At 48.5% G+C, this 16,476-nt stretch overlaps 1 protein-coding gene across 1 annotated transcript in view; it reads left to right on the plus strand.

The window, feature by feature from the left end:
- Positions 1 to 16,476, plus strand: part of LOC142774266 (uncharacterized) — a 447,394-nt gene that overhangs the window by 220,185 nt on the left and 210,733 nt on the right. The window contains exon 9 of the mRNA XM_075874657.1: positions 4,220 to 4,255. Within this exon, the coding sequence (XP_075730772.1) occupies positions 4,220 to 4,255 (36 nt within the window). The remainder of the gene's footprint in view (positions 1 to 4,219; positions 4,256 to 16,476) is intronic.

The raw sequence follows: 16,476 nt of genomic DNA on the forward strand, positions 1-16,476 counted from the left end.
GTAGTAATACTCAGCTACTATCTGCAGTTAGAGCCCTGACTTATAGTGAAAACGTCTGCTTAACATACAAGTCATTAAGTCCCGAACACGAATTTTACAGTACGGTGCTCATGCACCCAACTATAAACATTAGAATTCGCAGTACTCACCTAATCACTTCTTTAGACCAGACCCGCCACAAGGATAGCGGTGCCTCCATCAAGAACGGTAAGGAAATATTTACAGACTAGAGGTGCTGCCTGTGTGTGGAAAATAAGTACCGAATGCGGAGCACTTTGAAAAGCACCGTGTGTATTTTCTGACATCACTTTATACATGCATGCTCAGTCTCTTCTCATTTCACTGAATTTGGTGTTTGCAGTGTTGTTTGCTTTGCACGAATTTATACGCCAATGAATATCCAATGGTTTCATTGTTATGCACTCAGTGAACTGCAAGCTCAACTGTTTTTCAAAAGGTACAAATATCATTTGAAACATGCTAGAGATAAAGCTTACACTATCTCCCACCAAGAGAACCATGTATGTATGCGAAGCATTGGGCGCTAACGCTTACACTGGCGATGACGTTGACGCTGGCGCTCATCGCGGTGTCGCGCAGTCGAGAAACATGGAGAGCAGCAAAGCGCGCAGCGATGAACCGGTGTTTCTTACTGAAAGATGCCAATCGCTACTAATGAGCCGTGAACAACAGAATACTCTGATTGGACACAGAGACCCACAGTCCATCTTTAGTTTACGCACATGCTGCGAATTTTAAGTGTTCATCAACGCAGAGGCCAAATTTTTCACCGACACTTCTTTGGAGGTCAAGATTCAGTGCCACAATATACGGGGTGGCCTGTGAACGGTTGCGCAGCGCAACCATTCATTTTTTTGTTTGTTTTTTATAAGGAAACTGGTTATAGCAGACGCTGCCTGCGTCGGCATTGCAAGGCGAGAGAGAGGTAGCGTAGGAGAGGAGATGGAGAGGGGACGAGATGCGCATGCGCAATCGTAGTGTAAACACCGCGGGGATGATGAACACTTAGAGTAGAGGGGAGTGAGTGCGCGTAGGTTAGCAGATGCACACTGCGTCGGCGTTTCGAGGCGACAGGGGGGAACCTATAGAAGTGGAAAGAGTAACACACCGCTGTTAGAGCGATGGAAGGAGGAGAGTCGCGCGTGCGTAGTGTGAGTGCTGACGCCGACGGCACGTGACATAAACCCGAGCAAGAGATACTGCAAATCTCTTGCTCGGCCACGTATTGGTCGCGTATCTGCGTTCTTCGCTACAAATCTCGTCGAAAAACAATAGCCTTCTTCCGGCCGTACTACACGAGTCCCAGTCTCATTCGCGGCCACCCGTGATTCTGTTGATGCCACGACGCTGCTGATGTCATGATACTGGTCATAAAATGTTTTCAAAAACTGGCCGTTTATGATCGCTGCGCATAAAATATAAAGCTTCAATGAAAAAAAATTAGGCAGTTCACACTCACCATGGTATTCGGTGTTATGCGAAGCATGGAGAGTGAATGTGACTGTGACGTAGTTTACTGTTATTGAGAGAACCTTTAGGAAACTATGAAGGTATGCACACGTGTGTATTTTTTATTGAAATGATGGAAAGTAAATGTTGGCGCCACTATGGTGGCACCGGCTACTGCTTCTCACTTAGCTGTCAAAATATGCCGTAATAAAAACTCTTAAGATCATAATATGCAATACAGTAAAACATACGATGTGAAAGCACAGCGCCACCGAACATCCAATGAAAGTTCAGAAACACCTAATAGGCTTATACATACTCAAGTGTTGTACGACAAGCTCCACGCACCAGGTCAGTTCACGCTGGCACAAACGATTGCACACTAAATGAAACACGCTATGCCAACATTACTCAATTCTATTAGTAGGAATGTTGTCCATATCTTCGCACGTACACAAGTGTTGCACATATCTAAATATACGTTGTATATACACAAGTGTGAATAAACAAATGTTGTACATATCTGAAGATATGTATGGTATCATATTTTCTATGTAACTAGTTGTTTAAAGTTGAGTAACGATGCCAACAGCCCCATAGGTGACAATGCCAGAAGTGGTTAGGCGATCGTCGCTTGTGCTTGCGAAGATGGTAGCGCCGCCCATGGCTACGTAGACAACGTTAGTGCATGGTATATAAGTACATATACGATCGAAATTTACCTGATGTGACACATGTACTACAGGAGTGCATTTACAATGTTCATAAAATAACTATCGACACTGCAACCTCAAGACTCGATCTCAATCATATCTCGATCATATTACGCCTGCATTGGGTCTTTTTCCGAAGCTGCTTCAAAACCTGCCGTGGCTCTATGGTAGAATTCACGGGTTTGATTCCAGCTGGCACCCTTACATTTATTCTTCGCTGGTATCAGCTCAACGCTGCCGATGTCAATTTTTCCTAACACCCTCGCATTTCTATTACGACTGTCTGTTCTCGCTGTTAAAGGGTATATAGAAACTGTCAATCGCATGTGGCTGACCCCGCCTACCGCGTCCCGTTCTATACGACTATGTCCCACACGTGTCTAGAGGAAAGCGTTTGTCGATGTGCGCGACATGACTTTCTATTATTGGTCTCGTGATCAGCCATACATATTCGCCAAACACTCTTACCATCCCATAACTTCGCTCCTTCCCAACTTAAAGAGGTGATCACGAGAGCACCCAGACGTAGGCGACTAAAGAGATACGTAGAAAGAAGGGCTCAAAGTGCCTGCAGTTTCCTAAAAAATGCTTCACATTCAAAACTAAGTACCGTGAAAAATCGCTACGGCGCTGTTTGTACGGCGCCACAAAGAACGACAATCGATAAAAAAAATTATTGGCTGAAATGCCAGATGGGAGCTGAGTTTACGAAAGCCTATCCAATCATGACGTCGGTACATTCTTCTAGAGATGGAGAATACCATAGTCTATAAATGGAGAATATAAGACAAGAAATAAGCTTGAACTACATATCTCGAGTAACATTACCTGGGCACGTGCATGGCCCCGTAGCAGTGTTGTGGAATTCACTCTATATTATTGCCTTTCTGTTCTCTTTCTATGACTTTTGCCTTCCACGCATGGATCCCGGCAGACGAAAGGCTCTGAAACGGTACGCACTCCGTCGTTTTCAAGCAGCCCATTAAATCGAAGATGTCATTACAAAAGTATAGAGTTAGGTGTGTTCGCATAGTGCGAAACTGCTGATAACCGATCACAAGGCACGCAAATTTGTCTTCATCTATCCTCGTGTCATGTGTCAAATTTCGCGCTACGTGATCAGCTTTCATTACATCTCCCTCCTACTTTACGGGAGCGGCTTCGCTCTGGCCACGCACACCGTCGGGTTTCCAGCGACACTACGCGGTAGCTATCGGGTACGCGCCTTACTGACGGTGGCTGTGAAGGGAATAGAAAAATTGTCACCTCCACCCGGGCATGCTTTCTGCTGTCTTCTTCCACTCACCTGTCTATCCTAGGAGGCTGTACAGCTAAATTTAATACACGCGTAATAACAAAATATCTGCAGTATGGTAGTCACAATTTTAAATGTGCATTTCGTAGTTAAAGAAGAGCCCTAAGTTGGGTTAGTAGGCGAATGTTCATTGCTGAAGCGTCTGGCTCCGCTGATAAAACAAAGACACAGAAAAAATAAAGAACAGCACGTGCCCACGTGTTGTCCTTTACTTTCTCTGCGTCCTTGTTTTAGAAGCGCAGTAAGATACGTCAAGAATTACCTAGCCACTAGATTTTTTTCCTTTGATAAATTTCCGTCTTTTTTTTTCGCCGCATTCCTCTACAACTATTTCTTCGCGTTTCGTGTGTCATGTTGCTTTGTAACAAAAGTGTGCCTGTACTAAGGCGTGCATGAATGCTGTTAAAGATGAAATAACGAACGATTGAACAAACGAACGAATGAATCGATGAACGGAGGAACGAACAAACGAAAGAACGGATGGACGAATGGACGTACGAACGAATAAAGGAATGAACGAACGGTTTATGTTGTAAACAGTGGGTAAAAGCATTAAAGAGTGGACTGTTTTTGAGCAAATGACTTGGCTTTTCACACTCTGTGCTAGGAGAGTTGTACTTTCGTGAGGTATAGTTACATATAACTTACACCGATAGTAAAACTTGAATACCGCTGTGTTCAAATGACCGTCTTCTTTTCCTCTCACTCTTCTTTTTATCAGCCTAGTGTGGAAACCTCTCCAGCCACACCTGGCACGGTAAGTTACAAAGTTGTTTTTTTAAACGGTTATATTGTCATATTTCATAAGAAGTAAGCACCGCCTTGCGTTGCAATAGGGCTGTCTCTTATGCCTCGTGATTTTAGTGGCGTATGCATATGTCGTTTACTCTGACATTTGCTCGATTGCGAAGACAACAAAGTCGTGTTTTCTGTGAAATCGCTCGCTTTAGGGCAATCATGCAATTAAAAGGTGATTATTCATAATAAAATAATTGCCTTTCATCGCTGTGATTACGCTGGTTCATCATTCTTGAGCGCTCGTTATTGCCACAGTGTAAGCACGTTCAATTCATGCACGAACGTATATATATATATATATATATATATATATATATATATATATATGTGTGTGTGTGATGTAAAAAGGCAGGGACGCTTGGTAGAAGCCGAGAAGGAAGAAGTGGAGAGTAGAATAAACATGGGGTATGAGCCAAGCCACGTCACCCAGTCATCGTAGCGTCACACAAGTCGACAGGATGGAGACCTGCCTGCCCCTTCATCAGTCACTCATCATCGACGCAGTTCCCCAGAAGACGCCCTGACCGTACATTGACTACCGAATTATCGCCTAGGAGGACAACGACCAGCCCCATGACAGAACCATCGGCTGACCTCGACATCCCCAAGTACACCGGATCAGCGGACGACGGACCCGTACAGGACTGGTTCAACCTGTTCGAACTCCATGCTACCGCTGCATCTTGGTCGGAACGGGAGATGGTTACGAACTTCAGCGACTACGTCACCGGTGAGGCATTTAAATTTTACCTAACTCACATATTCGAGAACGACGAGTCATGGCAAAAAATCAAAGAGGAGATGATTACCCGTTTTAATGACTATGACCAAGACTTACTCATTGCCAACCATCTAGAAACAACTGCACACTATCGTCAATTTCCTAAGCAGTCGTCAAGCATTCGAACTTCCAGCGTGAATCGACAATTGCCTCAAGACGAAGTGGCACATGCGTTTACTTACAGAAGGCCATGCGTGTATAGGGAAAAACCCGACCGTCAAGCACAGCTCCCTTGTGCACGAAAGTCGGCATTTCCAAAGTCGTGGCACCAACATACGACACGAGACGTCGGTCACCCTACTGATGCCTTTCATGCTTCGTCTCGCCTACATGGTCCACCACCTGGGTTTTCATCACGCGGTTCTTCAAGCGCTCCTAACGCTCATCATTTGCCTTATAAGGACGCCGTATTTATGGTAGATGACCTGGCGCATCGGGAAAATACCCTCTCGAGCCATGCTCCATCCACACGGGTTCATGCATCGCCATCCAGTCCATACACACTCGACAGTGGAAGAAACACTGAAGGCTCCGACGCATCGAACGTCACAAGCTACCAGGCGCAAGAACCACTCACAGTGAACTGCGAAGAAGCCCTTGAAGAGCATAATGATGGCACATTACCAACTATGCCCGATAAGCAAGACACCAGCTCACCATGCATCAGCTGTCTACAGGACACGTCAAACCTCGAAGGAAATGAATGCCCGATTCCAGAAGGGGCGCCACTACAGCCATCTCCTGAGCAGCACCAGCAAAGCAAGCAAAACGAAGTTCACAAACTCAGAAAACAACGAGAGAGACTGCAACGAGGGCATCGGCGAACGCCAAATTCAATGGAAGTGCGTTCACCAGTTGAAGAACATCAAAAAATAGGATCTCCAAACCAATTAGACGTCAGACACTTTCGCACAAAGAAAAGTCGCCAGAAACGCTCCCAGCGCCTGCTATTCCGCCGACTGCAACACCACAGAAAGCACCGAGAAAGACGCGGAAGCACTGCTTGCAAACCGCAAGCACTCAGGCACTCCATCACAGTCTGTCGAGAAGCACGCAAGCAAGAAGCATCAGGATTGCACCATTCACGGCGAAAAATACAACACCGACGACATCTGAGCTGGCAATGCAACAAAGCGTTCCAACCTTGGTCAGCCCGAACAAGAGTTCTAGCAGTACTGTCAGTATCTACGTGTATCCCGCTCTGTCCGGAACGCAACAGTCAGCCTCGCCCACCAGAGTTGTTATAGAGTTCACCGGACTGCTTCGTCGGGCTTGAAGATTCAGTAAGATTGTGAAACTCCGTCGGGATGTGAAACTGTGAACTTGGCCTTTGTTTTGTTTATTCTCTTTTTCAATTTGTTGTAGTTTGTAACCGGTGCCATCTTTTCGGGGGGAGGGGGAATCCTGTGACGTAAAAAGGCAGGGACGCTTGGTAGAAGCCGAGAAGGAAGAAGTGGAGAGTAGAATAAACATGGGGTATGAGCCAAGCCACGTCACCCAGTCATCGTAGCGTCACATATATATATATATATATATATATATATATATATATATATATATATATATATATATATATATATATATATATATATATATATATATATATATATATATATATATATATATATATATATATATATATATATATATAACACCCGATCCCGGGCCAGCTGTTCTTACTCTGCCTCATCTTCCTCGCTCGTGGCAGTCTACAGCCACGGCCACGCTGCGACTTTTCAGAGAAAGCAGTTGGACTTCGATTTTCCTTTGGTGGACCGAGCAGGCATTCTCGTGGTAGAAGTTTCCTGCGGGGTTGTGGTTTTCTTGGAGATGGTTCTGGCGGGCGATCCGACTTGATCGACATGGTCGCAGGTTGATCACAGAACGCTTTTTTTTTGTCCCACCACATTTTAGAAAACAGGGCAGCGAATGGTGGATCCGGCAACGAAACAAGTCGCATCTTATGCAGCCGTCTGCACAATTTTCGGCGGATTGAGGGATGTTTTTCGGTACGATTAGACATCTGCACTAACTTGGGGTGAAGTTCTCGTGCTGACATGTGGTGTGGCTTCTGTGCCGTGACTTGCGTAGTCCATGACTTGCGCAGCGTTGTCGCTATGGGGCTCCCGGACGCTATAAAGTCAGCAATTCTTGAAGCCACGCTGCGTACTGGCGGGACATCCTCGACGGAAGCCGTTCCGAAAATCGGAGACTACCGATCCTGGCAGTACATGCGTCGCACGCATATCCTCTTCTGTCTGTTCAGATGGGATGTTGTTAGACTCAGCGGAAAGACCTGTCTCATTAGGTGGTAGAATGTCCAGTAGGATGGGGGCCGTTGCCTATAAGTCGACCAGACGACCTGCCTTGTGGCCTCTTGCGGAGCGTTGCACAAAGCTTGCCATCAGGGACCCGCCGGACACAGCTGCACCGTCGGGCCGGTGCTCCTCAGGAGCTCTAACTACGACAGCAGAAATGCCTGTGCAAGGCATTGTTACACGATCGTGATTGTTCCCTACGTCTTGGTCACCGAGAGATGACAGGATGCTAGAGGCTCGAATTGCATCCTCTAGGTCGGGCTTTTGCCGAGTTCCGTCCTGAGAGAAGGTCGAGTTGCATGGGCAGGTGGCACAGGGAATCGGATCGAAAGCAGCTATGAGCTTGATGCTCCAATCCCCCAATGACTGCTGCTCCCAACCTTCATACCGGTGCCACGCCGCTGCACTTTCCCGAAGATGGTCTAAGGCCACATGCCATTTCTGATTCTCTGTCCAGGCCGCGCTCATTGCTAGCGCGTTGACGGTTGCCACCCAGCTGCCGGCGTCGTTCCGGAAACCGTCGAATTCCGGCAGTTCGTAGGTGGACGGCGATGGTGGGGCGGCACGTGAAAATGCGGATATCACTGAGGCAACGCCGTTGAGCTGGTCTGAGAGCTGCAGGAGCGTTCCCCAAAGCTGCCTGCGTTGCTCCAAGGGGCTTGCCTTAAGGTCGTGCGAGGCAGCTACATCCAACACGGCGTTAGTGGCACGCAATTCTGGCAACATTGAAGGAGCTCGCTCGGAGATTAACGCTGTCAGTTCGTTAGTCTTGACGTGGAGTAGCGCGATGGTACTCCGCTGGTTCGCGGCGCGGTCGTGTGTGAAGCCCGAAGAGTCGGTGATCGCGGTCTTCGAATATGTAGCAGTTGCAGAACTCACGCCGGTGAGGTTGACGAGCAGAGAAGCCTGGACGGCGTTCCATGGCAGCTCGTATGTTGAAAGAGTGCGGCAATGGGAATGTAGGCCATGAGAAGTGTGAGCGGCATTCCCAAAGGACAGGAGCCGGTGCGGATCCCTGCCGTGAAACGGTGGCAGGGTGTCAATAAGTTCATGCCCTACAACCCCAGGGGAGGCCTGGACGCCGTCCACTGGTGGTCTCAAGGGTAGCTGAAGTGGCGAGAGCGACCCCATTGCCAAGGAAGCGTTAACGGCGTTCCTCGATAGAGAAGCCCACGATGCCGACGAACCACGAGTACACGTATCGGTGGCTTCCCGCAGATGATTCGCTTGTCGACTGCGCCATTGTAATAAAGAGAAAAGAGACAACACCCGATCCTGGGCCAGCTGTTCTTATTCGGCCTCTTCTTCCTCGCTCACCTAGCATGCGCGTCTGTGCCAGAGTGCCAGTTTCGGTCTTCGTCGACATAATATATACATATTGTAGTAAGCGAGACAGACACAACACCCGTTCGTCGGGCAAGCTGTTCTATTCTGCCTCTTCTTCCTCGCTTTCTAGCCCATGGCCCACAGCTGCCGCGCCGCTATTCGTTACATTTGGCCGCACTGCGGACCTGACAACGAAAAAAAAGAAATTACAGTTCATTGCACCTGCAGCGGTCCGACTGCTTTTTTCAAGCGCGACACATGCACGGCAAAGTTGTTTCTTTTGCGTTTATCCAGAGTGAAGTTTGCATCTGAGGTGTTTACACGCCAGGTATTTTCTCCTACACGCTGAGTAATTATGAATGGCCCGTCGAACTTAGGGAGTAGCTTCTTGCCAGGCCTGCTGGTGGCCCTTTGCACCCAGACCTCGTCACCGATGTTGTAAACAGGAGCGGGTCTACGGCGTCTGTCATAGTGCCGCTTTTGATTTTCTTGTGCGTGGGTGGCTTTCTTGATCGCCTCAGTTCGGATCTTCTGACAGGCCGCTTTGCGATCGTTGGCACGTGGAATTATAATGGGAGCATCCAGACTGAGGACCGCTTTCAGCTGTGGTAGTTTCCCATAAAAAATTTCCTAAGGCGTTTCCCCGGTAGACGTCTGCCGTGCCGTGTTAATCGCAAAAGCGGCTGACGGAAGGTGGACGTCCCAGTCGGCCTCTACTCTTGTCCCTGTCTTCGTATATGGAGCGAGGCGTGCCTGGATGCTCTGGTTGTTTCTCTCAGTAAGGCCGTTTGCTTGAGGATGAAACGCGGATGCGAAATGGTGCTGCACGCCTGCCGTGCAAAGGTACTTTTTCAGTTCCCCGCTACGAAACGTTGTAGCCCGATCAGATATTAATTTTTTTGGTAAGCCATGTCTCCATTCAAATCGGTGCTTGAGCAAGTCGATTAGGTAACTGGATTCAAGAGATGACACGGCCTCCACTTCCACGTATTTTGACAGGTAGTCTACTGCTACAATGACGAAACAATTTCCCACAGTGGTGGTGGGTACAGGTCCCATGTAATGAATGCCAATCGTGTGGAAAGGTGTTTCGGGTATCTGGATTGGTGTAATCCAGGTTGACACCCAGGCAGTCGCTTAAACTGCTGGCAAATTTTGCAACTGGCGACATACGAACGGACGCTACTTTGCATCTTCGGCCACCAAAAACGTTCTTGTAGTTTCCGGAGTGTGGCTCGTTGGCCGGTGTGTCCGCCTTCTGGGGAGTCGTGAATGGCTCTTAATATTTCTTACCTGTGGGATTTCGGGATCACCAGGAGGTAACGTTCTTCGGATCGGTCCGCTCGCCAGTGACGCCGGTACAATGCGGCATTGCGCACCACAAAAGTACTGTGATTTTCCTTGTCAGTAATAGATGCAATAATGGATGCCAAATCTTTATCCTCCTGTTGGGCTCGGGATATATCCATCTGGGCGAAAAAAATGTGGGTTTGCCTGGTTTGTTGCGCGCAGTCAAGGTGGATCCGTGAGAGTGCATCGGCAACGTTGTTTAGCCCCCCGGCGCGGTGGCGCACGTTAAAATCGTACTGGTGCAGCGTGATTATCCACCAGGCAAATTTGTGCTTAAGTTGCTGCTTGGAGAACATCCATGCTATAGCAGGATTATCAGTCACAACAGTGAATTTACGCCCGAAAAGATAATGTTGAAACTTATCATCGACGCTCCATACCACTGCAAGACATTCAAGCTCATTGGAGTGATAGTGGTGCTCGGTTGTCTGAAAGTTTTCGGCTGGCATAAGCGACCACGTGTTCCACGCCATCTGGATCACGCTGCACTAACACAGCTCCTAGGCCGACTTGGCTGGCATCAGTGTGCACTTCCGTGGACCAGTCTTCATTGAAGTGACTTAGTATGGGGCAACAAGTGAGCTTTTGTTTTATAGCTCGAAAAGCATTTTCCTGTGAGACGCCCCATTCAAACCGTATTTTTTAAGACCGCTCAGGGAGCTGCGATCTAAGCGAAGTGGGGAATAAACCTTCGCAAATACAACGCCATACCCAGAAATGACTGAACCTGCTTCACGCAGGTTGGTGTAGGATACTGCGACACGGCAGCTATTCGCTCCGGGAGTGGCTGAATGCCGACAGGAGAGATATTATGTCCCAGGTACGAAATCTTGGACACCCCAACTGGCATTTCCCTTTGTTCAAACGAAACCCTGCTGCATAGAGTCTGTGTAGTACTTCATCTAAATTGCGAAGGTGTTCATCCTCTGTCCTGCCAACGACCAGGATGTCGTCTAAGTACATCACAAAGGCTTGGTTTTTCATTGATCCGAGCACTGAATTAATCGCACGCTGAAAAGTGCTAGGAGCCATTCTTAGTCCAAACGGCATGCGGTTGAATTCATACAAACCGAAAGGTGTGCGAAAGGCCGTTTTCCATCGATCTTCCTCCTCGACGTTAATCTGCCAGTACCCTGCGCGTAAATCAAGCGACGAAAAGAACTTGCAGTGACGTACTGTACCAACAGCGTCATCAATGCGGAGTAAAGGGTAGGAGTCAGGCATTGTACACTTATTGAGCTGCCTGTAGTCCACGCAGAAGCGTAGTGATCCGTTTTTCTTGCGAACAAGGACTACTGGCGCTGCCCACGGATTCGATGACGGCCTAATAATGCCCGCGGCAAGCATTTCATTTACTTGTTCTGCGATCACTGCCCGTTCTAGTTAAGCGTATCGTCGCAGTGGTACGCATATTGGCGGATGATCTCCCGTTGGTATGCGATGGAGCAGCAAATTAGTGTCTGGCAGTTCTGCTGTATTGCTAGCGAATACTGGCTGGTGGCGAGCCACTATAGAAGATAAGGTAAACGGAGTGGACGGCTCACCTGTCGGTGGTGGCAGGGTTGTGGCGGTAGTCCCAGCTGTTGAAGACTAGAGCTCGACGTGGCCGCGATGTATGGTGAGCTCATTGTCATCAGATAGCAAGAAGTCAGCACCAAGGATCATGTCGTCAGGGAGGTCTTCAAAGACGGGAATGGCTGGAAGAACTTTAGTGCCCGCTGCCGTCCGGACTAAATTGTCGAGCATTCCGAATGGCATAGCAATTCCTCCATGTCCGCAGAGGGGAGGTTGCGTCCATGGTCGGATAGTGTCCGGAGCATGACGTCGGTGTAGTGCCGTTCGTTCCGCACCGGTATCCACCAGAGCAGATAGGTCACCTATTCCCTCAACATGAATGGACATCCGAGAAGTTTGACAAGCTTGGTAGTGGATTCGGGTCTCGAAAGGCTGACGACACTCCTTGGCGTTGTGGCCAATGCGACCGCACTTGAAGCATCGGTGTCGTGTGGAGGCGTAAGTCGAACGGACAGTCGGTAATGTGTCAAAGCTAAGCCGACGACGAGAGTTTTGCTGAAGTTCGGCTGCCTTTTGAGCGAAAACCTGGGGTGACGCTTCAGGTGACTGGCGAGATAAGATGGCAGCATGGGTAGGGTCATCCAAGCCATCAACGACATACTGGCGGGCAGCCGGAGAGATCCATGTAATGCCACATTTGTCGAGAAGCCCGAGCTTATCGTAGACGTATTTACGGGCGTCTTCCGATGGAGCCTGCCGACGCGATCGCATCCGCATGAAATGGTCGTCGTATGTGGATGGAAGTGGTGGGAAGGCCGTGACGAAGGCTGTAGTCCAGTCACTCCAGGATTTGTACTTGCAGCCATCGTATTGATAGGCTTTGGCGGATTCACGCAGTCGACTTACGGCTAGCGATAGCGTCACGTCGTCAGTCCATGCATGTCGACGGGCCAACGAATGGATTTCATCCAGCCAGACGGTTGGGTCTTGATCAACGCCAGTAAAGTAAGGAATTTCTGCAATAGACGGAGGAGGCAACGTGGTGCGTGCACAGGCTGCTGAGAAGGCGACGGTGGCGCCTGCAAGACGCTGGCTCGAAGTAGCGATGGCCTGCAGAACCGTGCAGAGTTCGCTGGTGGCTACAGGCGAGGAATTACGCCTGTCTTCTGGCGACGGTACCGATGTTGCTCCAGGGATGGTACCTGAGGCGAAGTCCGAGGGAGCGTGTACGGTGTCCCTGGGCAAGAGGCGGTTTGCAAAGCCAAGTCAGTGGAGTCACCTTGTGGTTTGGCAAGGACGCCTGCAAGCAGCGCGCTGGCTTCGGTACCCGCGATGGCCAGGTCGGATGCCATGGCCACGGTAACAGGAGCTGCGGGCTGCTGGAGAGTGCGTCCGCTCCGTAGGACGGTTTCTTGACGCGGGTCGTCGCACACAAGTTCATTGAACGGCTGCACCATTGTAGTAAGCGAGACAGACACAACACCCGTTCGTCGGGCAAGCTGTTCCATTCTGCCTCTTCTTCCTCGCCTTCTAGCCCATGGCCCACAGCTGCCGCGCCACTCTTCGTTACAATATATATATATATATATATATATATATATATATATATATATATATATATATATATATATATATATATATATATAATGCATCGCAGTGCATAAAACATGTTTGCGTGGTGCGTATTGGTTTTTTGAACCATTTGAGAAGCAAGTGTTCGAAAGTCTGAGAATGTCTTTCCGGGTGTAACAGCCTAATAGAAAAAAGAAATGGTCAAACAACAGTAATTCTTCATTCTATACTTGCCGGTGCGAGCGGTGACCTAATCTGCTTGGGCAAAATCGCAACACTTATAAATCATGTGTTTTTTTTTTTCATTCGTTAGTCGGCCTTACTGACATGACCCGCATTGTAATGCGCTCTAATGTCACCCTATATTTTTACATTATAGCTTTTTCATGAATCCAGATAACTTGATTGTTTCCTAAAAGTGGGCAAACAAAACTTAAAAGTAGGAACGAGAAATCAAAGTGGCAAGTGCGATCGTCATAAAGAGCAGTAAGATTACTCACCGTGCTTTCCTATTCCTCTCCTGGCATGCTCTTTGTAGGCTGAAAATTAGAGGTGGCCTATGACTGCATAGTAAATACTACAGGAAAAAAGTTGAGAAAACTACTAAGTACGGAGGCAGTAAACTGAACAACACAACGACAATAGAAGTCTATTAGAGAGATTGCACCAAATGGGGTTTTATAAGACGTGTAACACTAGCCCCTAAGTCTTTAAAAACGTGGGGCGGCTGCGGCCAGTGAGCTGACCAACATGTGGGACATCACTTTAACTCCAACTTTCCTATGGTAGCACAGCACACACAAAGCTATGAGCTATCTGGTAAAGCTCTCTAAAAATACCGGACATGGTGCGCGCGACCACCGACGACCACGTCCAGTCGCTGAAACTACATATTTTCTGACTTTCGCAGCTATACGGCGTAACAACAGTAGGAAAGAACAACAGAGACAAGATGGAGCGGTGCCTTTCAACTGAATTTATAGAAAGTTGAAAGTCAGCGCTCTTTCCAGTCTCTACCTCCCTACTGTTACTGGGCCGTATCTGCAATATTCGACATGAACCTACCCGCCCAAATCAAGTTCATGTTGCTACGCATTCGGCAAAGCACCCGCGCTGCCGTCGCCTCATTCCGGATCATCTTATTGTGCTTTTGTCGATGCGGAAACGACAGGCTTCTTTTGTATTGGCGTGAGCGGCGTTCGCTCGCAGTACACGCGCGCTTCCACTCACGCATAAAACGTGTGATTCACGGGGCGCGATTATTGATTTGCGCTTTACAGAGAACAAGAAAACGCCGGTGGCGGTCATTATGGGCCTGAGGTGTATATGTAATCACTGTCTCACTAAAAACGACAGGCCACAATGGGTTGCGCCTCGACCTGAATACTTGGATGGGCGTTTTTTTCTGCATTTCATGAAACAGTGAGATTTTTTGGGTGCTTTCTGCTCCAGAGTATTAGTTTTAGTGCTGTCAGGTAATCACGACCTGGTACGGTGACGTTTTATTCAACGATTGCTGTTTGCAAAGAATAACATGGATTTCTGCTTCCATGACCTCATATTGGGTTGAGAATTTCTCTCTGCTAATAAGGCCGCCATTGACTGCTCTCGCGCCGAGGTGGCATATGAAGTGTTTCTTGACGCTCCATTATATGATGCTCTTGAAACCAGGGGAAAATTATTTGTTGCTGAAGACATCACCATACCACTGCTCTCTTTTGCCCTTCCCACGGTGTCTTGCAACTTGCTTACCGAGCCGAGGGCTCTTTTCACGCCATTTGTCTTTTTTGTTTGTCGCAAGTGTTCGCCGCTACCTTATGCACTTCTAGAACTTTATGACGGCGTCAGCAGGCTCCTCATCTCGAACCTGTTGTTATGTACTGTAACACTACTTCGAGGTGAGTGCGTCGAGCGTGTTTACAGTCTCGACCCTTCTACAATTATCGGTATGCCGATGGGTCCTTCCGCCGAACATGAAGTCGCCGGAGTGACTTGTGCATCTTCGCAGCAGACTACTAGGCCTGACGTACTGAGCAGCTCCATCGCCGACACGTTGACCGTTTCGCAACGTGCTCAGCTTCTACGACTCCTGGACAAGTTCTTTCTTTCCTTTGACTGCCAGCCTTCCCTCCTCGGCCACACGTCAGCAGTGTGTCACCGCATCAACACGGGTACCAATACGCTACTGCGTCAAAAACCCTATCGGGTGTCCGCAGCCGAGCTCCAGGTTATCGATGACCAAGTAGTTGACATGCTCAAGCGTGGCGTCATCCAGCCTTCGAATAGCCCCTGGGCATCTCCATTCGTTCTCGTTGAGTATAAGGACGGGTCGATTCACTTCGGTATCGACTACCGTCACCTTAACAAAATAATTCGAAATAACGTTTACCCCTTACCGAGAATCGACGATGTCCTTGCATGCCTCCAAGGTGTGGAGTTCTTCTCTTTTATTGACTTACGGAGTGGGCCAAGTCTCTCTGGCACCTGAAGATCAGCCTAAGACAGCCTTTTTCACACCTGATGGCCTTTACGAATTCTGTGTCATGCCTTTTGGTCTTTGCAACGTACCCGCCACATTCGAGTGGATGATGGACAATCTTTTGCGTGGCCTGAAGTGAGAAACATGCCTGCCCAACTTGAATGACGTGGTTATATGTTCACCAGATTTTCCGAAGCGTCTCGGGAAGCTAGATGAAGTATTGCGCTGCCTAACTGACGCCGGCCTTCAGCTCAACCTGAAGAAATGCCGCCTCGTGCAAGTCAGCTCACCATTCTCGGCCATGTCGCCTCTAAAGACAGTATTCTTCCTGACAGCGCCAAGCTTCGGGAAGTTGCAGAGTTCCCTAAACCTGCGTCTCTGAAGGATCTGCGCAGATTTCTTGGCCTCTGCTCGTAATTTCGCCGTTTATTCAAAAGTTTGCAAAAATAATCACCACCCACAGGACTGAACTTCTACGCAGGGACTCGAAGAGTTACGCTTGGTCACCCGCCTGTGACAATGCCTTCGAAACGTTGCGCCACATGTTAACCTCGCCGTCAATTTTGCGTCACTTCGACCCGACTGCTCCGACTGAGGTACACACCGATGCTAGTGGTGTTGAGCTCGGCGCCGTGCTCACACGGCGCAGATCGGAGTTTTAGAAGCCAGGAGTACGTAGTCGCATATGCAAGCCGTACCCTAACCAAAGCGGAGAACCACTCTGTAACAGAGAAAGAGTGTCTGGCAAATATTTGGACTCTAGGTAAATTTAGACCGTACCTATATGGTCACCCCCATCGACGTAGCCACTGATCACCATGCACTTTGTTGGTTATCCA

This window comes from Rhipicephalus microplus, chromosome 10 (genome assembly GCF_043290135.1).
Source record: "Rhipicephalus microplus isolate Deutch F79 chromosome 10, USDA_Rmic, whole genome shotgun sequence".
Classification (NCBI taxonomy): Eukaryota; Metazoa; Arthropoda; class Arachnida; order Ixodida; family Ixodidae; genus Rhipicephalus; species Rhipicephalus microplus.